Below are 23,283 nucleotides of genomic sequence, written 5' to 3'. Positions count from 1 at the left end.
GCGAGGAGGGGCGCGCGGCGTACGAAGCACGAGGGGGTGTGGCGAGCGGCACGAGGGGTGGGCCAGCGGAGCGAGCGCGAGGGGCGTGCGTGCGCAGAGAGCGGACGGCGGGACGCTGCGCGCGCAGCTAGAAAAGGCAGGGCGCGCGTACCGGCGCCGCGGCCGCGTGACGAGTTTTCAAATCTTCAACCGCCGCTGTTTAGGTGGCTGTGCTTCTTCTTCCTCCGCTGCGCCTCCGAGCCGGATCCAGCCCCGGAAACTCGGCCCACGGAGCCTTTTCTCTACTGCGTGGCGGCCGTTCGGTCCACCGGCTCCGAGAAGCCTGGTTCCCGCGGCCGTGTGGCGCGGCTCCCGCCCGGACCCAGCATGTAGAGCCGGGCGGCTGCCATGAACTGCGGAGCCATGCGGATCCACGGCAAAGGGCCCTGCCAGGGTGAGCCCCTCCGCCGCGTCCCTTTAACCCTCCTCCGCCGCCCGCCGCGGCTCCGAGCTCCCCCGCAGCGGGTCTCGGCGTGCAGGGAGCGCCTCGGTCAGTCCTGGGGAGGCTGCGGCCCGCGGTCCAGAGGAAAGCCCGAAGACAAAGTCGGGTCCGCGCGTACCCTCCCGGGCTTTCGGCTGCGCCAGATTCCGTGGTTGTGGGTGGGGTTTTGGTATTAAAATTTATTTGCTTTCACTCATACGTTGAGGGAAAGTTTTTGAGACATCCATTGTTAGTTTCAACGTTATAAACAAAACAAACACAAATTTCATCATTTTATTTGGTAAAACACTTCAGCTTCTGAAGTCTTTCGTATATTTATGTAGCCACCAACTAAAAGACAGGTTGTGTTCCAAAAGTTTATAGCAGGTGATTGTATCTCAGAGGTTTTCAGTGCAAACAGTAAAATGATAATATAGTCCTTAATGGACCTTTAAGTTCTTAATAAAACTAGAGCAGTCACCAGCCCTAGAGAGGACCAAGTCGTTCTGAATAGGTTTGTGTTACTGAGTGTTTTAACATTTTAAGCACCAATTTTGAGTGTTCAGCACAATGCTAGATGCTCAATAAATAGTTGAGTAGATACCTCCATGGAGTTTACATCTAAAGAAAGTCTTCCAGGAAAGGTTATATAGTCGTGTGCCTTAATATATCCTGTGATTCAACTGTTAATTTCCGATAAAAAGTAGGGCATTTCGCTTTTATCGTAAGTGGCAATAATAAAATATATTTAAATGTTAATGACTTAAATTGGTGTGATTATAAGGATTTTTCCTTCCTGTGATATGATTATTGCATAATAAAATATTTTTAAAAATAAAAATTTTATGTGAGACGTGATGTAATTCTAAGCTTTTTAAAATACAGGTGGAATCCAAGTGAAAAATGAAAAGAACAGATCATCTTTGAAATCTCTTAAAAATAGTAGCAGATCAGAAAAATCCAAATATAAGCCACTCTGGGGAAAAGTATTTTATCTTGACTTACCTTCTGCTACCTTATCTGAAAAACTGCAAAAAGACATAAAGGACCTAGGAGGGGTAAGTGAAAATTATATACTGATCAAAAACTAAAAATTTGAAGGTAGTTCCTGATGTGTACTCATTTAAATTTTTCATTTTGGTATATTTGTAACCAACTATCTATTGGCACCAAGCTCAATTTTTCAGCTGTTTTTCATTAATGAAAAACCATTTGGAGACTGAGAATACCTGTCTGGCATGCCACAGGATTCAATCCCAAAGCAAAAGAAAAGGATAAGAAACCCATTTGTTTTAACCTTCTAACCCATTTTGTAGCCTGACCAAAAAAAGTTATTACAGAAAACCTGTTCAACCCACAGAGTTAAGATTGGTGTTGAAGGCTAGGTGTGGTGGCACACACCTGTAGTCTCAGCTCTCTTGGGAGGCTGAGGCAGGAGGATCTCTGCGAGTTTGAGGCCAGCCTGGGCTACATCGTGAGTCAAGGCCTGTCTGAACTACATAGTGAAACCCTGTCTCAAAAAAGAAAAAATCAGTGTTGAGTTTAATTTACACATATCTTAAGAGATACTCTCAACAGAGTGAATATCAATGTCATTAAAGGAACAGATTTCTGGATTAAGAATTAAATCTTTCCTACATTATGTAATTAGGAAACTAACAAACAGGCAAATCCATCTTTGAAAAGTTATTTTACTTTTTTGCTGTTCATTTTGTTAAACTAAAATATTGTCATATATTGTAATAGTCTCATTTATCACAGTGATCATATGCATTTCTAAAGGTCATGTTTAAAGGCTTGCCGTTGTATTGACTGCCACCTAGCAAGTGTTCTAATTGTGAATGGCATTAGACATGAGTAAAGATCCACTTTGGAAATGAAGTTCTTGAGTCCAGAAAAGTTGACTGGCCCAATCAGAGTACTGTTAGTCTCCTAATTCCTAGAGTAATACAGCATATCCCAATTCTGTTCTTCTAGCAATCACAGGCTGCAAAATAGCTGTTGAATAGTTTCACAGCTTTCTCACAATGATAATCCATTCACCCTTGGTCTAATGGTCTAAATCAGTGTTACTTAGATTTGTTTTTAGCATTATAACCCTTCAGAAAAAGTCATATTCAGTGTCCAAAACAGCAATACAGTGACGAGAGGAGCAGCCACTTCCCCTGGCCTCTTCTCTCTCATCCCCACAGCAGTTCATGAGGGCCGGGGATTTAGCTCAGTGATTCAGCCGCCTGCCCCACAGAAGTTCATGAGGTACTTACAAGAAATTTTGAATTTCTTCTGCCATACATAATAATTAAGGAACCTTTTGGCTTTATAAACTTTAAATCTTTACCCTAAAATGGTTTGACATATTTTAGTGAGCATATTAATGGGATAGTTTCTAAATTTTCCCCCAAACCTATAGATTTTCTGTTAAATTTGATTGGTTAACTTTTTCCTTAATTTTAAAAAATTTATTGAATTCTGATTTTTCCCACCCACTAACTTTCCTTTATAAGTCAAGGATATTCATTCCCCAGGTCTTAAATTTCTGTTTCCAGCGCCCTTAGCATTTCCATCAGTAAAAAGATTTTGTTACAGAGATTTCCTATGTGAACTAAAAAGGAACTTTAACTTCTAGATATAAATTTAAGAGTTTTAGGATTCAGTTTTAAGAAGTACTAATTTTCATAGATATGCCTTTAAAGGATTAAGCTTGTAAGTTTTAGTATTACTGAGACCCTCTATCCTTTATATTATTTATCTTGCTTCACATCAACATCTGCAGTACTTTTTGTTTAATTGACCACTTTGATATGTGCTCAAAAATTCATTGAATGTCTAAATTTTTAAAAAATTGTATTACAATAAAAGATTCATTGTCAATATTCCCTGTCAAGATATTCCCCCCTTCTAACACATATCTTGTCTGTTTTTTGAGACGGGGTCTTGCTGTATAATTCAGGCTGGCATTGAACTCACTATGTAGTCCAGCCTCAGATTCACAGCAGTCCTCCTGCCTTAGCTTCCTGGGTGCTGACAGACGTGAGCTACCACACCTGGCAATCCCATCATTCTTGTCACTTTCTGAAGCAGTTCTGTTAGTCCTCTTTTGTGAGTGTTTTTTCAAGGTGTGATCAAAACTATGCTGAATCCTGCTATCCAGGGCCATCCCATGGAAATGTAGGTCCGTAAAAACATGTGAGCCAGGGATTTAGCTCAGTGGTTCTGCCGCCTGCCTCACAAGTGCAAGGTCCCGAGTTCGATCCCCGGTACCAAAAAAAAAAAACCCTTTGTGTCTTCGTGTAGATTATTCACTGGATCTGGAACCGTGTGGCTTCAGGCTTTTCTCCAAAGTCAGAATGACTATGAAAGTTAAATGTTTAGAAGCAGTTCAAAACAATAAAGCAGCCAGGGCAGTGTAACTAAAGACATACATGAAAGAGGACTTTCAGAGCTGCTTCAGAAAGTGGCAAGAACAGTGGGATAAGTAAGTGTGTTTGAAGTGATGGGGAGTATTTTAATAAGGATTAATGGCAAGGTGTCTTACTTTAATATATTTTTTAAATTTAAACACTGTATATTTTTATCACAGCTTATATATTAGTGAACGTGTTAATTAATAACCAGTTAATTCCCCACTTGTCTGCATAGTATACTTCTGCCACATTCCACCACTGAGCACAGGCTTTTTTTTTTTTCTTGGTACCGGGGATTAAACTCGGGTCCTTGCGCTTGCACAGCAGGCAGCGAAACCATTGAATTAAATCCCCAGCCCCAGCAGAGGCACGTTTTGACAAACATACTTAATAATGGCAAGAAAAATAGCTGATGCAAAACTATTTTGGAACCAATCACATTTAGGTCTATGTTTAAACAGTTTGGCTAAAATAAATCAATTGTAGAAGAGCAGAAATGTAAAAGTAAATGCTTTGCAGTATCATTAACTTGAGGATAGAATTAAATATTTGATATTCTCACTGTGACTTTGACTTAATCAGAAAGTAAGCTTGAAGGTTATGGAACGGCATACATTCAACAATTTTTGACAAATTGAAGACTGTGGTAAAACTAATTGAATTATTGCACAGTGGGTACAGTGTAATATCTTTTGGTAGATTTAAAAAATGAATCCTATGTCCATCCTATCCTCAAGTTTTAGGTAGAGATGTTGTGGGACAGTGAATGTGGTAAGGTAAATGAAGTTTCAAGAGAGATTACTTCTGAGGAATTGAATACATTGTACAGGCACTATTTAAACTCAGCTTTGAAGAATGATTAAGATTTGGGCATGTGGAAATTCATTCAAAAATTACTCCACCATTGTCACCTTTATGCCAGCACTGTTAATTTGCTGAGGACAAAAAGATAGGTATAGTTGTCCTCTCGGAATACTCAGTCTAGTGTGAGCATCAAATAGACAATTTGCAGTAAAGCCTTATGAATGCTTTAACAAAAGTATGTAGAAATTGCTTGTAGAACACATAACAATGATTAACACTTCCTTTTTTTTTGGTACTGGGAATCAAACTTGGGACCTTGTGCTTGCACAGCAGGCGCCAGAGCTAAATCCCCAGCCCAGTTAAAAAGAATCATACCAGACATAATGTTTGAGCTGAGTTTTGGATGCATGGTAGAAATATAGGCAAAATTAGATATATTTAATGGAAGAAAAAACATTTAAAATAGGTGTTAACACTAGGGTTTGCTTGGTAAACTGCTAATACTGCAGTGTGTGGTCTACTTGGGAATTAGATGGAGGGTAACTGGCAATAAATAAAATTCTGTCAGCACCACATCATAAAGGACATTTTATTCTCTACCAGTGAGTTTAAGCCAATCTTTAAGAAATGAAAAACCAAATGACACATGTGGGTGCTAGCCTAAGGACAGACACACAGACCAATGGAACAGAACAGAGAACCCAGGACTAAACCATTTTATATATGGTCAGTTAATTTTAAAAAAGACCATTCAAGGAAGAAGGGAAGGGACACTTTTCAACAACTGGTTTTAGGAAAGCTGTGTATCCACATGCAAAAGAATGAAGTTGGATCCTTATCGTTTAAAAAATAAAATGGATCTAAGATCTAAATGTAAGGTAAAATTCTTAGGGGAAAATAAATTGGACTTACTCAAAATTAAGAACTCTTCTGCCTCTAAGGAAATTGTAAAGTGTGAAAAGACAACCCAAAAAAATGGTAGGAAATATTTCCCAGTCATCTATCTGATAAGTAATATCCAGAATAATTTTTTCTAGAAACTTCCTACAGCTAAACAGTAGATAACCCAATTAAAAAGGATAAAGCATGTAAAGAGAAAATATATAAAGGCCAATAATGAAAATCAAAACCATAGTGAGTCACACCGATTAGTATGGCTACTGTCAAAAAAATAAGGTAATAGACCTTAACAAGGTTGCAAAGAAATTGAGCCCTTGTGCATGTGCACTGTTTGTAGAAATGTAAAATGATGTAACCACTATGCGAAATAGTATGGATGCTTTCTGAAGACATTAAAAGTTTTCCAGCTATTTTATTTCTGGGTATATATCTCAAAGAATTGGAAGCAAGATGTCAGTGAGATATTTGTATATCCATATTTAAAGCAGAATTATTTACAGAAGGTTCAAACAGCCCAAATGGCCTACAGGTAAAATGAATAAACAAAACATTGTATTAAGAATTAAGATTTATTCAACCCCTGTTCTGTAAGCTAGGAAGTTCGAGATTGGCATCTGAATCCGGTGAAGGCCTTGCTGTTGGGGACTCTGCAGTCTCCTGATAGACTAGGACATGTGTTGAGTGAGGCATACCATCCTAGTCTAGATCTGTCCTCTTAAAAAGCCACCATGCCATTCGATTATGGCCAGCCCTGCCCTTGTGGCTTCATGTAACTTATTTTCCAATGGTTCTAACCTTCAAACACCGTAGTTGGATTAAGTTTTCAGTATCTTAACACCTCACAATGGAGATTAAACTTGAACACAAGTTTCAGTGGGGACATTCAAACCACAGCAGTGAGATACCAAGAAGAGCTAAATGTACTGAGACAAAAGTAGGACAGGGCTTAGAAGGGGTTGAGCAGATAGAGGAGTAAGGAGGTACTGTTCGATGGGCACAGTGTCACTTGAGATGACAGAAAGTTCCAGAAATGGATGGTTGCACTACATTGCAAATGTACTCAGTTACTGAATTATACACTTAAAAATGATTGAGCTTTAGGTTATTTATATTTTATCAAATGTGTAAGGGATTGGGTTTCTTTTAAAAAATTAGAACCGCTGGCATTGCCAGGACCTCATAGTTATGAAGATAGTATATGATATGTAAATTGTCATTTCTGTTCCTACCAGCCTTGTAGGAATTAGTCAAGAATAAACAGGCATGAATGTTGCTCGAGAGAAAAAGTGATTTGCATTTAACTAAGAAGGTCATATCTCAGCAGCCAATTCTGAGCAATGCTTAGATGAAATCTATCCGTTATAAACTTTGTTTCATTTTTTTAATCTCCTTGGGATCCTGTGAAAATTTTAGGTATAGCTGTTTAAAATATTTTTGAACCCTCCCATTTATGTAGATAGATTATTAAGGATTAATAATTTACTTCTTAGTATTTAGTGTTTTTATGTAATATGTATATTATATATATATATATATGATGATATAGTATTTTTTTTTTTTTTTGGTACCAGGGATCGAACTTGGGTCCTTGTGCTTGCGCAGCAGGCAGCGAAACCACTGAGCTAAATCCCCGGCCTAGTATTTTTCTATTTAGTTTAATTTTCCTGTCCTGGGATATGGGTGCTGTTCACTGACATTGATTATTGACACACATGTTTATAAATTCAGGCGTTTAAGCAGCTGTTTGCAAGCATTTTAGTGGAGAAATTCTCTTCAGTCTTGCTCATGAGAGTAAAGGCTTCCTGCCTCAGTAATCCTCTGATGAAGGTGTTCTAATTTAATGATTTAAAGCTGTGCTGGACAGTTGTCACATATGGCTGTTTATATTCATTCAAATTAAAAATTCAGTGGCTTGGTCATACCAGCTACCTTTTAGGTGCTCAGTGGCCACCTGACAAGTCATTCTTATTGGATAGGATACTTTAGGCAAAGGACATTTCCATCATTGCAGAAAGTTCCACTGGACACTACTGCTTAGATCATAGATTTGCGTCAATATCTGTGTTCAAATTCTTCTATTTACAATTGGTATCATCTTAAGTCACTTCTCTTAAGTTGTCTAGTCTGACAAATGTAGAAAATATTAGTATCATTGGTTTGTTAAACCTATTACATTAATTAGGATAAAGTATGTAAGAATAACGTCTAGCACATTACTGAAACTCCTATTATACTTTCTTAGAACTCCAGATTCAGAAAAGTACAGCATAAAACAACAACAATTTACAAGGTACTACATTGTATCAAATTGAAATTTTATCCTGTGCCTACTGTGTGAAACACCTTAATGGTTTGTATGACTTACTTAAAAATACTTTGTTTTTCTATAGCGAGTTGAAGAATTTCTCAGCAAAGATATCAGTTATCTTATTTCAAATAAAAAGGAAGCAAAATTTGCGCAGACACAGAGTCGAATTTCTCCTGTCCCAAGTCCAGAATCCGCATATACTGCAGAAACCACTTCGCCTCATCCCAGTCATGATGGGAGTTCATTTAAGACTCCTGACACAGTAAGTCTTTTCAGTATACTTCAAGACTCTGGGAAATGCTGTGGCCTGAGGATCTCATAATTTTTAATAACTGGCTGGTAGCAGAATTCACTTGTAGAGCAGTTATAGAATACATGTAGAGTAGTTATGATCACATATCTGTGACTTTCTAATTAATAAGGCTGCTGTCTTAGAAAGTTAATTTTTTTTATTAGTTCACTGTAGTCATACCCTGGTTCCTAAAGTATAACCTTGCACATAGGAATGGCTTTTATTTTTCAGAATAATTTACAACTAAAGAATTCATAGCAGATCATTCTTTTAAAGAAGAAATGAAATCTTTTTTAAACTTCAGAGCAGGAATAAGCAAAATGGCCACATCTACCCTGCTCTGTTTTTTGTATGTCCTGTACACTAAGCATAGTTTTTCCATTTTCAAATGGTGAGAAAAAATCAAAAATATTTTGAAACAAGCCAAAATGATATGAAATTCAATTTCATTGTCCGTTAAATGTACTTGGAATATACTCAGGCCTGTTTGTGTAGATATTAGTTACGGTTACTCTTGTGTTTCAGGCAGAAGTTGGTAGTTGGTAGAAATTAGATGGCCTACTTGAGCCTAAAGTGAGTACTCTCTGGCTCTTAGCATAGAAAGATTACCAACCCCCGTTAATAGAATTTCCAACATCACCTCTCTTATTATCAATCTATTGCCAGTGAAGTGGAAGATAGAAAGGACAAATTAAATATTTAATTAATTGTGGCGAGGGGAAGAGATAATGTTTAATTTGCTAATTTTTAGATTTTAGTGTAATAAGTTGCCATTTTAAAAATATCCTTTTCAATTGATTTGAGAATTGGGGGAAAGAAGCACAATAATGAGGTGCAAGGAAATCATTTGAGAAAAGAGACATAGAAGAAAAAGTAAAGGAAGACATGATCAAAGGAGGCATGTATTCTTATAGTTAATGGTTTTTTTAGAGCAGGGGTATGATAACAGTGGTGATTAGTTCTGAGTTAAATTTTGCTCATAGCATCTCAGCTACTTTTTATAATATTTTAAAGGTGAAATAGCCTGTAAAAATAGTGTATATAAAGTTTTTTTCTTAGTCTTTAATAAGAAACTAAACTGTCTAATGGTAGATATAAAGTTCCAGTGGAACCTATTTTTCATGTTGAATAGAATTTACTTCAAGAACTGACCTCTTGAATTAGTTTTGTTTTAACATGTACCTGTTTTAACTGACGTTTCCTCCAATGAAATACTATTTTATAACTTTTGTGTTTGCTTTTTTTTAATAGATGTGTTTAAGCAGAGGAAAATTATTAGTTGAAAAAGCTATCAAGGATCATGTGAGTAGGAACTTTAAAAATCACACTGTATATTTTCTTATTAAAAAATTGAAGAGGCCGGGGATTTAGCTCAGTGGTTCCGGCGCCTGCCGTGCAAGCACAAGGTCCTGAGTTTGATCCCCAGTACCAAAAGAAAAAAATTGGAAGTCACATTCTTTTATTTATTTATTTAGGTACCGGGGAGCACTTGCATGGCAGGTGACGAAACCACTGAGCTAAATTCCCGGCCCTGGAAGTTATATTCTTAATCTTCCATTCACTCAAGCCTAAACTGCACATGTATCTCATTTTTGCAAAAAACAGAATCTGATTTTCATGGAGAAACATATCCATCTTGTGGCCTTCTAAAATATTACTGGAAACTTTTGAAATTGGCCTTACGGTATGCATTATAGAATGTGGGAATATATTAAATGGGATTTTTAGAAATCCCAAACGAAGAAACAATGTGCTCTTTGCTATTTTAATTTATAGGGCCTGTTATGAATCACCTCAGAGGCATTATGCTTTAAATTTTAGGGGTGGGGGATGCCTCATTTTAGGTAATAATTTTCCTAGCTAAAACCTTTTTTTTTTTTAAACAGGATCTTATTCCTTCAAATAGTATATTATCAAATGCCTTATCATGGGGAGTAAAGATTATTCATATTGATGGTAAGATTTTATTATCTTTCAACAATATTTGTTACAAGTACCCATGTCTGTCCATTGGCTTCTGATTTTCCATAGTGAAAATTTTAGTAATAAGGGACACTTGCGACGGTAACTCTTCTTCACCTACATTTATTACAACTCTGTTAAACTCCACAAATAAAATTGCTAATCTTAAGCCCTTTTTTTAATAAAGATATTAGATGCTACATTGAACAAAAGAAAAAAGAGCTGTACTTAATCAAGAAATCAAGTACTTCTGTAAGAGATGGGGTATGTTGTCTTTAATTTTCAAACTGATTTTTAAAAACAATTGTTTGCTTTTTTATTTATGAATCCATAAAATGTCCTACCTAGTGGAAAATATCATTGCCTCTTAGAATATCCCAGGGATAGGTTTCTAGAATCTATGCATGTTTCTGAATTTTGTGTATACTTTTCTTTGAAGTGCTAGTACAGATTCAAACCTTCTTCATCCTTTAAAACAAAAATAATAAAATTCCCACATCTCTACTTATCTACTGTTTAATCTTTATAATCCTTATCTATACTACTTAAATCTCTTTTTATATTTCTCAGTTTTTGACTTAAAAGATATGAAACTCCTGACCAGTTTGCCAAATCCATTTGGTAATGATCACATTCATTCTTCCAGCTGTTGTCCATTCATTCCTTGAACTTCTCTTCTGGAATTTCTCTTGTCTCTTAACTTTCTCTTGGCTCTCTTTCCCAGAGCACTCTTTTGTGGTATGCTTTTCATTCATTCCTGTATACAAAGAAATAAAGACATAAATAGTTTGTCTGTATTGGTAATTTTTGAGTGGGAGAATGACACTTTCTGTAACTATAGTACAGTTTTTCTACTGAGATCTTATGTTCATTTTAAGTGTTTACTTTCACTTTTAAAGTCTTTCTCGGATAGTTCTGATTGATTTATTTTTTCTTGTTTCTTTACATGTCAGAAGTTTGGGCAATATATGGGACATTGAAAATGTTATGTTGTATAGGCTTTTGATGGAGAATGCTGGTTTATCTGCACTGTTTTAGCAGGCACTCATCCCAGTTTTGTTCAGACTGTTAGTTCTGTCTTTATTGTGTTGTAGTTCAAATCCATCTCAGTTTTCAAAGATGTATGTAGCTTTTGGTGTATCCTGCTCACCCACCCCATCTAAGTTAAGATTTGGGGAAGGGGCCGGGGATTTAGCTCAGTGGTTCCGGCGCCTGCTGCGCAAGTGCAAGGTCCGAAGTTCGATCCCTGGTACCAAAAAAAACCAAAAAACAAATAAGATTTGGGCTGTGAGGACTGGGTGTAATGGTGCATGCTTGTAATCCCAGCGCTTGGGAGACTGAGGCATGAGGATTGCCTAGGTTACACAGTGTCTTCAAGACCAGCCTGAGCTATGCAGCAAGACCCTGTCTCAAAAACACCATAAAAAGATTTGGGCAGTGGTTTGAATCTTAGTTGTATTCAGAAGCTTTTGCTATGCTACTTTAGGTCTGTCCTTAGCATTGCAACTGGAAGCCCAGCACTTGGGTGGATTTATTTAAATAGGGCTTTAGGGATCTCCATCTCCAGCTTGGTCCTCTCTTACATTTCCTCTTCACGCCACAAAAGCCTTTTCCCAGTTCTTCCTGAATGAGATTTCTCAGTTTTAGGTCCCCATACTACTTCAGAACTACAACTTTGTAACTGGGACCTAACCTTAGGGCAGAGCTGTGGAAGAAAGAAGAAAAACACAGACTCCATTGGTAATTCTTTGACCACTGGGACTTTCTTTGTTCTTCTAGCCACAAAGATGAGATGCATATGGAGTTTTAGCTGCTGGCTTTAGGCAGTTGCTCATTGAATGTTGTCCATAATTTTTGGCTGTAATCAGTAATATTGATTCTCCTATAGTATATGCTTCACATTGGTTGAATTGATGGACTCTAGCAAATTGTTTACTAATTCCTTTGTTCAGTTTTAACACAAAAGTTTTTAGATTATTTCATAGACTGTAACTTTTCCATATTGGTTGATTTCTAAGAAAGCTAAAATAGTTATAGAAACTGCAAGGTATTTGTAGCTTTATTGTAAAACTGAGCTTGTATTACTAAATTCTATACCAGTGGACAAAATCCTATTAATTATTGAATGATCATTGTTTTTATGGCTGAGTTGATTTTCAAAAGCAAGATTTTTTTTTTTTAATCTTAAGAGAGTAATGAACAGTTGCCATTATGGTTTTCACTGTACTTTCAAACCCTGTATTTTCATTGTCTTTTTTTTTAAAGGGGAAAAAAGTTGGTATTGGAACACAAAAAACAAGAAGTAAGTATATTGACATCCATAAATGTGTTTCATTTGCTTCTAGAAAACAAATCATATATAGACAGTTTCTAAACTCATGTAAATGATTTTATTTATTCAGGAGTTTCTTGGTCATTTTTAGGACATAAACTTGTGACAGTCTGGTGAAGCTTATGTTCCCCTGTACTCCCCAAGAATAATATCTTTATTATTTTTAATCAACAAATGATCGAGAAAACTGATTGTATTAAAATTCATATACCAAAGTAGTTTTTATTATGAAATAGTGATTACTTTTTATTGTACAGTAAAAACAAGTTCTAGCACTGATTTCATTGCTGTTGTATGTCACCATGCCACACACCCCTCCCCAACTCCCCACTAGGGATTGAACCCAGGGCCTTCAGGCTGAGCTACATTTCAGCTCTTTTTTATTTTTTTTAATTTTGAGGCAGAATCTCATGAAGTGTCTTATGTTGCCCAGGCTGGGGTCCAACTTATAATCCTTCTGCCTCAGCGTCCCAGAGTGTTGACCTTACAGGCATGCACCACCACACCTGGCTTGCTGCTGTAATTTTAAAAGTGATGAACATAAACAATGCTTTGAGATAGTTGTGTAACTTACATGGTGTGAAAAATCACTCTTTTCACTGGTGTCAAAGTTACAGGCACTGCAAATACTACTATGATTTGTTGCTTAGATTTATTTTTTGATTTTGGGGGTTTTTTGGTACCGGGGATCAAACTCGGGTCCTTGTGCTTGCGCAGCAGGTGGCAAAACCACTGAGCTAAATCCCCGCCCTGTTGCTTAGATTTATAATCAGAGGAAATGTTAAATATCAGACTAGTGAAAATTAAAGTGTAGTTTTTTTTTGTTTCAATTTGTATTCCTGATGAATTCTGTCCATAAATTTTTGGGGAGCTCCATTCACTTTAAGAATATGAGAAATATGGGCAGCATTCACAAGTATTGTCTTTGTGATTCCGCCGTGACATACCAGGGCCAGGGCCAGAAAGTACAAAAGGTGATGGTGCAGCCCATCTGTCTCATCGCCAGATATTTGAATAGATCCTGGGTTCAGGTGTGGCTCTGTGAGCAGGTGAATGTGCGGATGGAGGGCAGTATTGGTTTTGATGAGTACATGAAACTTGTATTAGATGATGCAGAAGAAATTTATTCTAAAAGACAAGGAAACAACTGGGTTGGATCATGCCGAAAGATAATATTCTGCTACAGAGTGTCTCCAGCTAGAAATGATCAGTGAATTAAGACAGCAGTAAAGTGAGGTGATGGCAGTGCCAGTTGTGATAATATGTGAAAGATGCAGCTGTTCAAGTGGTTTGCCCTGGGAGTATTTATAAAACATTTGTTCATAGGGTTTTGATTACCCTTATATTATTATTGGACCGTAATAAATGTTGTAGAATTGTTTTTATTTTTTAAAAAAAGAGAATATGGACAGGAAAAATAAAGTGATATTGGAAAATATTTCACCGGAGGCTTAAAACTTTGAAGTTTGTGTGTTGTTTTAGGCTTTGGGGGGATTTTTTTTTTCCTCCCACAGTGGTTTTATTTAGAAAAAGAACAGTCATCTGATACCTTGTTTTCTATTTTCTGAAGCAGGAAGACTCAAAAAGCCTTTTGTAAAAGTAGAAGATATGAGCCAGTAAGTATCTAAAGCCAATCTGTGTTATTACAGTATTAAATGAGAAAATTCCTAGGTAATTAAGCTGTCTCCATTAATACAATTAATAGTATAAGGTTCCCTTATACTAATATTCGTGAGGCATTGATTTAGTTATGCTCACAGACTGAATTTAGTTTCAGTATAATGTAAATGTATCTTTAAAGTATTTGGTTTAGAGCAATCATGAGACCAACTCATTTTTAATATTTCAAATATTCGTTCTCTGGCTAAGTGCAATACCATGTGATTTAGAACTAGTATGAAGAAGTACTCCAACATTTGTTGTTTTTTTTTAATTACTAGGTAGTGTTTGGAAATATAAAACCTAAACATAATATCCACTGTGGTGGCTTTCCAAATATCTAGTATGATGGTGAAATTTTGCAGAGTAATCTTAATCAAAACCATAGATTAGTTTGAAATGGAAAAATTAGATTACTTTCAACTTTTCAGTTACTCACTTAAATATATGTGAGTTCTCTTGGGTACTTATTGAGGTGATAAAGGTGTATTGAAAGCTTCGTTTTATAAAATGCATTACTGTTAAGAAAAAATAAAATACAAAGTTAGATCTAGGGAAGATACCAGTAAATGTAGAGATGTCCCATGTTCATGGATTAGAATTGTTGGGATGTTGATCGATACTACCCAAGGCAATCTGCATTAGAATTATACATTTCTACATATCAAAGGACAGTACACTGAAAAGGTAACCCTGGGAACAGGAGAGGAGATTTGCAAGACGTTAATATCTAGAATATATTCTTATGGTATGATTTTATATCCTATATTTATAATATAAAATCATATAAATCAAAAGGAAATATCACCTGTATTTGTCACTGCAACACCATACCCAACACCGGCAGCTCTTAAAGGAGGAGTGGATTATTTGGCCTAGTTTCCAGTGGGTTTAGTCCAAGGTCTGCTGGCTTCAAGGTAGAAATGGCAAAAAGGCCTGGCAGAGGACAGCTGCTCATCCCATGGCAGCCAAAAGCAGAGAAGGGAGGGACCAGGGCCAAGAAAGACTACACCCTTCTAGATCACACCCCCAGAGAATGACCTCTAACCAGGGCCCACATCCTCACAGCAAGCCAGCTGTGAGCTCATCAGAGGACTAACTACTCAGGAGTACAGTGCCTTTATGCTCTAGTCACCTTCCAGGTTCAGACCTTGAGACAGCAAAACAACAAAATAGCCTGATTTAAAAATGGACCAAAGCACTGAGTAGACATTTTTCTTTTTCTTTTTTTTTTTTTTTTTATGGAAAGTAATACAGCAACTATTTATTTATTTTTTTTGGTACTGGGGATCGAACTCGGGTCCTTGCGCTTGTGCAGCAGGCGGTGAAACCACTGAGCTAAATCCCTGGCTACATTTTTCAAAGATAATATATAAATGGTTAACAAGTAAATGAAAAGAAACTGACCAATGATTAAAGAAATCCATGTCTAAACCACAATGAGTAGACACTGTTCAGGGGGGGGAAAGTCCTTAAAAGAATAAAATTCTGAATGCATTACAATAAAGATGAAACGTCAGAAAATTATTCTGCTAAGTAGAATGACACTACATTATCCCAATTACATGAAGCATGTACAATAGTAGAACTCATAAGAATAGTATGAAGAGTGATAGTTCCCAAGGGGTTGGGGAAAGAGGAACGTACAGACTTAGGACTGTTAAGTGTTTGTGAGCTGATGAAGTGAAAGAGCTTTGGATCCTCTAATGGATGTAGTTTCCGTTTCTGCAATATGAACATTCTGGGGATGGATGGTGGTGATGATTCAACAGTATTGTGAATGCTAAATGCTGAAATTGTACAGCTTAAAATGGTTAAGGTAGTAAATTTTATGAGTATTTTACCACAGTGTAAAAATTGTTTTTAAATGTTAAAATTAAGCCTGCAGATTGTTCTTTGAAGGTACATTGAACCCTACTCAATTTCTATTTAAGATTTCACATCAGTTGTATGATTCTGAAATAACTTTTTTTCTTTTATCATAAAGAAGCTTGTGTGTGTGTTTTTTTATTCTTTTAGATTTTATAGGCCATTTTATCTTCAGCTGACCAATATGCCTTTTATAAACTATTCTGTTCAGAAGCCCTGCAGTCCATTTGATGTAGATAAGCCAGCTAGCATCCAAAAGCAAGCTCAGGTTAAACTAAGGTTAGTTTGAATCTTTACTTTCAGAAGGAATGTTGTTTATATTATCATCTCGTAATATTTTCTTTATAGACCAGCATTTGAAATGGTTCATTCTATGCTGTGGTGGTAGTGGTGTATATGTTTCTAATAAATAATCTGCTGACTTACCTTGGGTAAAAGTTTTTGATGCCCCTAAGCTAGGTTCAAAGTCTGAATCTCTTTTAAGTAGGTTATATTTAGACACTTTAGTTTGGGGAGGGCTTAATGTTTCCAGATAATGAAAATGTTTTTCTTGAGCCATCTCAAGAATATTTGCTACATTCTTAGTTGGCTTTTACATTTCTTAAAAAGAAATGTAGTTAACATTTTTTACTGATAAAAGTGTAAATTATGGCAGCTTCTGTGTATGATGGGTTAGAAAAATAAATTTTTAAAATTATTCTTCACGTTTACCAGTTAATTTTTTTACCATGTATTTCTGTCACCAGAATCCAAACAGATGGCAATAAATGTGGTGGAACCCCAGTTCATCTCCAGTTGAAAGAGAAGAAAAAAAAAGGATACTGTGAATGTTGTTTACAGAAATACGAAGATCTTGAAACTGTAAATGTGATTTTATATTTTGGGATTAATGGTTTTAAAACTGTGAATATATTTAATATTTAAATTTTAGCTTCATCTGATTATGGTTTATAACTTGACAATTATATCTTTTTTATATTTTGGTTTTGGACTTGTTTTGTTTTGTTTTGTAGTCCTGGGAATTTAATCCAGAACCTTACACATGTCAGGTAAATGCTCTTGCACTGAGCTACATCTTCAATCCAAAACATTTTAAATTTTAAGAACACAAAGGAAAATAAACACTGAAAAATAATTTTAATCATTCAGTATTGACTGAGCACCTACTCTGTACCGGTCATTGTGCTAGGCTAATAGTGTTTAACAAAACAAACCAGTTCCTTACCTTTATGAAAATTTCATTCTGTGGAAAAAGGGAGAAAGATAGGTAACCACGAGATAAAAAATTGAGTATAAATAGAGAATATTAGAACAGTGCTATGAAGAAACATAAAACAAGAATGGAGATGTTGCTGTTTATTTAGAAAAGGGATTCCTGATAGATGACGTTTGAGTAGAAAACTGAGATAACAATACTTGCTGGCATTGAAATAAGAGGAAGAGTCCTAAACTGATAGATGAGCTCAAAGAACACTTAATGGTGGCCTGGGCTGAGCAGTGATTGAGGAAATGCTTAAGATGTGGTCAGACTGTGGATGTATTTTAAAGATGGGGCTAGAGGATTTGCCAGTGGATCAGTCAGCTGTGGAAGTGAATGATGAGGCAGGGGTGGCTATGATTTGGGCATTAGGAATTTTTAAATTACTCATTATTTACTAAAAGGAAGAAAATGAGGAAGAAATTCAAAATAGTAGAAAGAGAAATAAAGTAGATGGAAGGGCATATGGGGTAAAGATTGGATTTTAAAGATAGGAACCATTACAGTTTTAAGCCAGTGAAAAGAGCAGGAGATTTGGATCCAGGTTTGGCAGTTTCGAATCCTAGCTTCTTGTCAGGTGTGATCTTGGGCAGAGTCTAGCATGAAGTCAGTGCTTATTAATATTAGCTGTTACTCTCTGAATTGTTAACTTTCAGAATAGGAGAAGGTAAGCAAGGTGGTGCACATCTGTAATCTCAGCACATGGGAAGCTGAGGCAGGAAGAATCGGTGAGTTCAAGGCCAGCCTGGGCTACATACTGAGGAGGCCAGTTTGAACTACAAAGTGAGACCACGTCTCAAAATGAGAGAGAGACACAATGAATAAAATAGTAGATAAAAAGCTAGGCTTGGTGGCACACATCTGTAGTTTCAGCTACTTAAGAGGCTGAGGCAGAAGGATTGCTTGAATGTGTGAGTTTGAGACTAGCATGAGCAAGGCCCCCATCTCAAAAAAATTTTTTTTCAAGCAGAGTTGTTTTGATGTTTGATTTTGGTAGATGGTAGGAAAGTTTAAAAAAGAATAAAACTTTAATAAAATATCTAATTCATAAAGTATATTAACTCTTACAAAGACTTAAGAGTCTTTAGACTCCTTCTATGACCTAAAATCCATTAGTACTTCTTATGCGGTTTTCTTGTGTATTTTATATAATAAAAGAAAGTATGGTTGCTTTAGAATTGAACTTACTCAAAAGTTGAAGTAGGGCCAGCTCAGTGGTTCTGCTGGCTGCCTCACAAGCACAAGGTCCCGACCGAGTTCAATCCCCAGTACCAAAAAAAAAAGTTGAAGTATCTCAGAAGTAATCTAGAATGGATGATTTCCGTAATACTAGTTTCTGATCCTGATTTAATGCTCAGAAAATGTTGGGGCTAAAAAAAAACAAAACAAATGAAAAGCAGTCCCTAGTTACTACAAAGAAAGAAATTTAGTAGAAGTGAATATTGGGAATGAAATTTAAAATCATGTCTTTTTTTTGCGGGGGGACTGGGGATCGAACTTGGGACCTTGCACTTGCGAGGCAGGCGCCAGAACCACTGAGCTAAACCCCTGGCCCCCACGATCATGTCTTTAACAGGTTTTCGCTCATATTTCTTAGTCAATAAGAATAAAGAAAAAAAAATTTTTTAATCTTAGGTTTCAGAATTATTCAGTTCTACCTTGCCAAGGGATTCATTTAACAAATATTTTCAAATATTGGAGATAAACAAAACAGACATTCCCCCGCCATTATTCATCTTATGGTCTGGGAGAGAAGATAGATACAACATGTATTTGCAAGTGTTGTGGGTATCGTAAAGTATAAAGGTATAAAGTACAAGAGTAATAAATAGATAAACAGTTGAGAGTATAACTCAGTGATAGAATGTGTGCACACATTTGTGAGGCCCTGGGTTCAATCCCTACAACCTAAAAATAAATACTAAATAGTTTTTTTGACTTAAAATGAGTGTCAGAGAAGACCCAACTGAGAAACTGACATTTAAATCAAGACCTAAAGGATGAATAAGAACAACTAAATAAAAATAGAATGACCGGGTGTAGTGGCGCATACCTGTCATCCAGGCACTCCATCCAAGCACTCGGGAGCCTGAGGCAAGAGGATTGTTGCAAGTTCAAGGTCAGCCTGGACTACATAATGAGACCCTATTTAAAAATAAAAAACTAGAGAGAAATTACACAAAAATTGGAGTTTCTATTAATAAATGATTTTCCTTCCTAGAATATGAGCTGAATCTGAACTTACAGATTTGGTAGTCCTTTTTAAATTTTAATCATTTCTCAGTTTTTTACATTATTAGTCTGTATAATTTATATATGGAAATTTTACAAATAAGGGACACACTGTATATATCAGGTTGCATTACTTTTATGACCAGTGGAGAATTTTGTTTTTGGAGGTGAAATCAAACTGTCGAAGTTATAAATTTCATGAAGCTAAGGGAACAGAAATAAGGTTGTATTATCACCTTGGTATAAGCTTCTGATCAGCTGACAGAAATGGTAGAATTAACCTGAAAATCCCAGTCATTCAAAAAGACTTTTGTTTTATGAGTTTAACACTAATACACTATGAACTTGCTTACTTTTGGTTTTGGTCACTTAACATTGAGAACAACTTCTTGGTTCTTATTATGAGTGCTGGGTGATTGAGACAGTTTACTCACTTTCGAATGTTTTTCTTCACTTACAAGTCTTATTTTTAAAAAATATTCACAGCACTTAATGTGTTTTTTTTTTAACCTTCCTTGTAGATTATTGTGTTTTGGATTCTCGTAATTTTAATATTTCATTGAGTATAGGCCCTAGCTTAGTGGTAACTGTATAAAGTAATGAAATGAAAGGTGTTTTCCTTATATATTTGTAAACATTTAATATTTGAATATTAAATATTACTGGGTTTTTTTTTCCTTTTCTGATTTAACTCTTTTTATTGTGTAACCACAAATTAATATTTGACGTTTTCCACTGAAGAATGAAAGGTTGTAAAAATTAGTTTATTTTTTCAGAAGTAACTTCTTAACATATTTTGAGGGTCTAGTAAAGGGTTTTGTTTGAGTTGTTTTGCTGCTTTTATTTTTTTCATGTTTAGGGGAGTTTTTTGGTTTTGTTCTGTTTTGTTTTGGTTTTGGTTTTTTGTAGTTCTGGGAAACTAGAGACATGAAAATGTTAGGAATCCTGAGAATAAAAAAGGATCTGTTGAATTAAAAATACAATTTTAACCATGTTTGCCTTTTTTCGTTTTGTTTTAGCACCTACGCAGTGAGCAACACAGAAACTTTGCAGAAAGTAACCAGTACCAAGTTGTTGACAATATTGTGTCTAAATTAGTTTTCAATTTTATAGAAAATGAAAAAGACACACCTAAAAAGAAAAGGTAATTTATCAACGAAAGCTTTAAATTCTTTTAAATTATTAGAAATGATATGTATTTTGAGGATATAAATATGGCTAAGAACTAATAACTTCTTCCCTTCCCATGCTTACCTTTAGTCTTCTTGACATGGTTTACCAAAGGAGTTACCAGACTTTCTTTTTAATGTAGTTAATATTTTAGGTTTTGGGAGCCATGAGATCTCTTATACTTTCACTAAGTATTTATGTTTAACTGTCCTTGCTATTTATTACTATAAAGTTATTGCTGTTCATTGTACGGTGACTGCACATTGATAAAATGGATCCTGATTAAATTATTCCCATAAAACTAAAATTTCTTAAATGCTTTCAGCTAGAGTGATAATTCAGTAGGTTACAGGCTACTATAAGAATTTACAATTCCCTAATAATTCACTCTAACGAAATCCTGAACTAATAATTACATTTACTGGTTATTTTATCTTTGCCAGTTTTCCTTCTGGTGCCAGTCTTCTAAGCTTCTCTGGACCTAAAAAGAGGGAGCCATATTGGACTAGAGTTTTGGTTTTTAGTCACCTATCTTTTCAAAAGAACCCTCTCCACACCAATCCTGTGCTGGAGCTGGAACCCAGGGCCTCATACATGCTAGGCATAAAGGAAATCTTAAGTAAAAGTATAAACAAAACACGTATGTAAAATTAACATGGTGGAAGTATCAGGTAAATTGTATATCTTTTATTGTTAATCTAACATGTATACTGTAAAATATAATTGGCAAACCAGACATGGGGAGGCATGACTGTAATCTAACTTAGGAGAATGATGGGAAGATTGGAAGTTCAAGGCCAGCTTAGGCAACTTAGGGCAACCCTATCTCAAAATAAAATATAAAATGGGCTAAAGATGTAGCTCAGTTGTAGAGAGCCCCTAGGTTCCATTCCTAGTACCTAAAAATTTTTTTTCTATTTGTATATAATTTAGGATTGTCTAATTACAAAATTAAAGAATTACTAATTTCTCATGTTTAGAAGTATAAAAATAATGGTTTCTAACTCACTGTGATAGTAAATATTTTACTCTTAAATAAAAAATTGTATGTTTCTGCCTTAGGTTTTCTAATAAGTACTTATTCACACATTGCTAAGGAAAATGAGTTAAAATGTTACTGAACTTCTCAGCAAAATAAAAAAATTAAGAGCAGACCTAGATCTCATCATATTTTCTTGGTTTACCTGATCAGTTTTAAATACCAAATTCAAGATATTGAGTAGGAGGAAAAAGAATGTGGATGAGAAGTACACTAGTGTTTCCATCTAAATAAATTTGCAAAATGTTGAGATTTCTGTTTTTTTGTTTCTTTTTTTTTTTTGGTACCGGGTATCGAACTTGGGACCTTGTGCTTGTGAGGCAGGCAGCAGAACCACTGAGCTAAATCCCCTGGCTGTTAGTTTATATTTTTAAGTTAAATACATTTCATAAATATTTTGTGTGGTATTTTTACTAATTTCTAAGGAATTTGGTTTGGTACTAGTTAATGTTTCCTTTCTTCCCCCCCTTCCCCATAAAGAATAAAATACAGTGTTGGATCCCTTTCTCTTACTTCTTCAAATGTCTGCAAAAAGACTGAACCAAAAGAAAGGCTAGACTTGCAACATATTTCTCAGAAAGACTTCAGGGAAGATAATGTACAGATGATTAAGCAGACTTTCTTTGAAGAAACCCAGGAACCCAAAGAAAAGTTCGTGTTTATTTCAGAACCCATCCCTTTCCCTTCAAATGAATTGAAAGGACTTAATGAGAAAATGATTAATGAATGTTCCATGTTAAATGCAGCTGAAAATGACACAAAACAGAGTTTTACACAGCTACCTCCATGTAAAAACAAACAGGATTGCATTCTTGACATATCTGATGAACATGAATTAATTGTAAATGAAAATCCTAGTAGTCTACAGACATCTGTACAAGTTTCTCCTTTCAAGATGAATAATAATGTATCCGATCCAAAACAAAAGTCAGATACTATGCTTTTTCAAGCAAAAGACCTTCATTCTATATTTGGTCATGATTCTGATCTGTTAACAATGAACAGTTCAAAAGAGCGCCTAACAGTAAAGACAAAAATCCCGTCCTGTCATCCTCCTGAGGAACTCAATGAATATGACATCAAAAATATGGATAATTTACCTTCCAGTAAGATCCGTCGAAAAGTGAGGATATTATTAGGACGAAATAAAAAAAATCTGGAACCAAATGCTGAATCAGATAAGAAAATAACTGAATTTCTTATTACACAAGAAGAAAACAGAATTTGCAGTTCACCAGTACAGTCTCTACTGGATTTATTTCAGACTAGTGAAGAGAAGTCAGAATTTTTGGGTTTTACAAGCTACAGTGAAAACAGTGGTATATGCAATGTTTTGGATATTTGGGAAGAGGACAATTCAAACAATCTATTATCAGCATTTTTCTCTTCTCCTTCAACTTCTACATTTACTGGCTTTTAATGTTTAAAAAAATATACTCAGAAATAGGGTTCATGTTCTCACAGTTTTTATAATTAGGATTTTTTTTGCTGACTTTGTTTACAGAACTATATTTAAATATTAATAAAGGTGATGTTTGCAGTTTTTTACAGAATTGAATACCTATTTACATAAAAATAAACTTGAATCATTTTA

General features: G+C 35.6%; 1 protein-coding gene and 1 pseudogene across 4 annotated transcripts; both read left to right on the top strand.

Moving 5' to 3' along the window:
- Positions 1-105: 105 nt before the first annotated feature.
- Positions 106-23,283, top strand: Dbf4 (DBF4-CDC7 kinase regulatory subunit). 4 transcript variants are annotated; one of them, XM_021242603.2, is made up of 13 exons: positions 125-433; positions 1,346-1,518; positions 7,811-7,858; positions 7,959-8,138; positions 9,420-9,470; positions 10,055-10,124; positions 10,318-10,394; positions 12,396-12,432; positions 14,036-14,078; positions 16,141-16,269; positions 16,737-16,851; positions 20,500-20,624; positions 22,170-23,283. In XM_021242603.2, the coding sequence occupies exons 1-13, from the start codon at positions 388-390 to the stop codon at positions 23,107-23,109; spliced, it is 2,034 nt and encodes a 677-aa protein (XP_021098262.2). In that variant the 5' UTR covers positions 125-387; the 3' UTR covers positions 23,110-23,283. The 4 variants fall into 4 exon arrangements, with proteins under 4 accessions (XP_021098263.2, XP_004862467.2, XP_021098262.2 ...); XM_021242602.2 differs by having other exon boundaries at positions 126-433; positions 14,033-14,078; XM_021242604.2 differs by lacking the exon at positions 7,811-7,858 and having other exon boundaries at positions 106-433.
- On the top strand, positions 12,441-14,074 carry LOC101706573 (small nuclear ribonucleoprotein E pseudogene; annotated as a pseudogene).

Source organism: Heterocephalus glaber, unplaced genomic scaffold, assembly GCF_053883595.1.
Source record: "Heterocephalus glaber isolate CG9 unplaced genomic scaffold, H.glaber_assembly_v1.0 deba00000546, whole genome shotgun sequence".
In the NCBI taxonomy this organism is placed as follows: domain Eukaryota; kingdom Metazoa; phylum Chordata; class Mammalia; order Rodentia; family Bathyergidae; genus Heterocephalus; species Heterocephalus glaber.
This window is presented reverse-complemented; position numbering and strand designations above follow the sequence as displayed.

What these genes read in the sequence shown, in the direction of transcription:
- Dbf4 (XM_021242602.2), top strand. Translation starts at nt 388, where the DNA reads ATGAACTGCGGAGCCATGCGGATCCACGGCAAAGGGCCCTGCCAGG. An exon ending in AAAGTAGAAGATATGAGCCA is followed by an intron (nt 14,079 to 16,140) that starts GTAAGTATCTAA and finishes TTATTCTTTTAG; the next exon opens with ATTTTATAGGCCATTTTATC. An exon ending in AATACGAAGATCTTGAAACT is followed by an intron (nt 16,852 to 20,499) that starts GTAAATGTGATT and finishes GTTTTGTTTTAG; the next exon opens with CACCTACGCAGTGAGCAACA.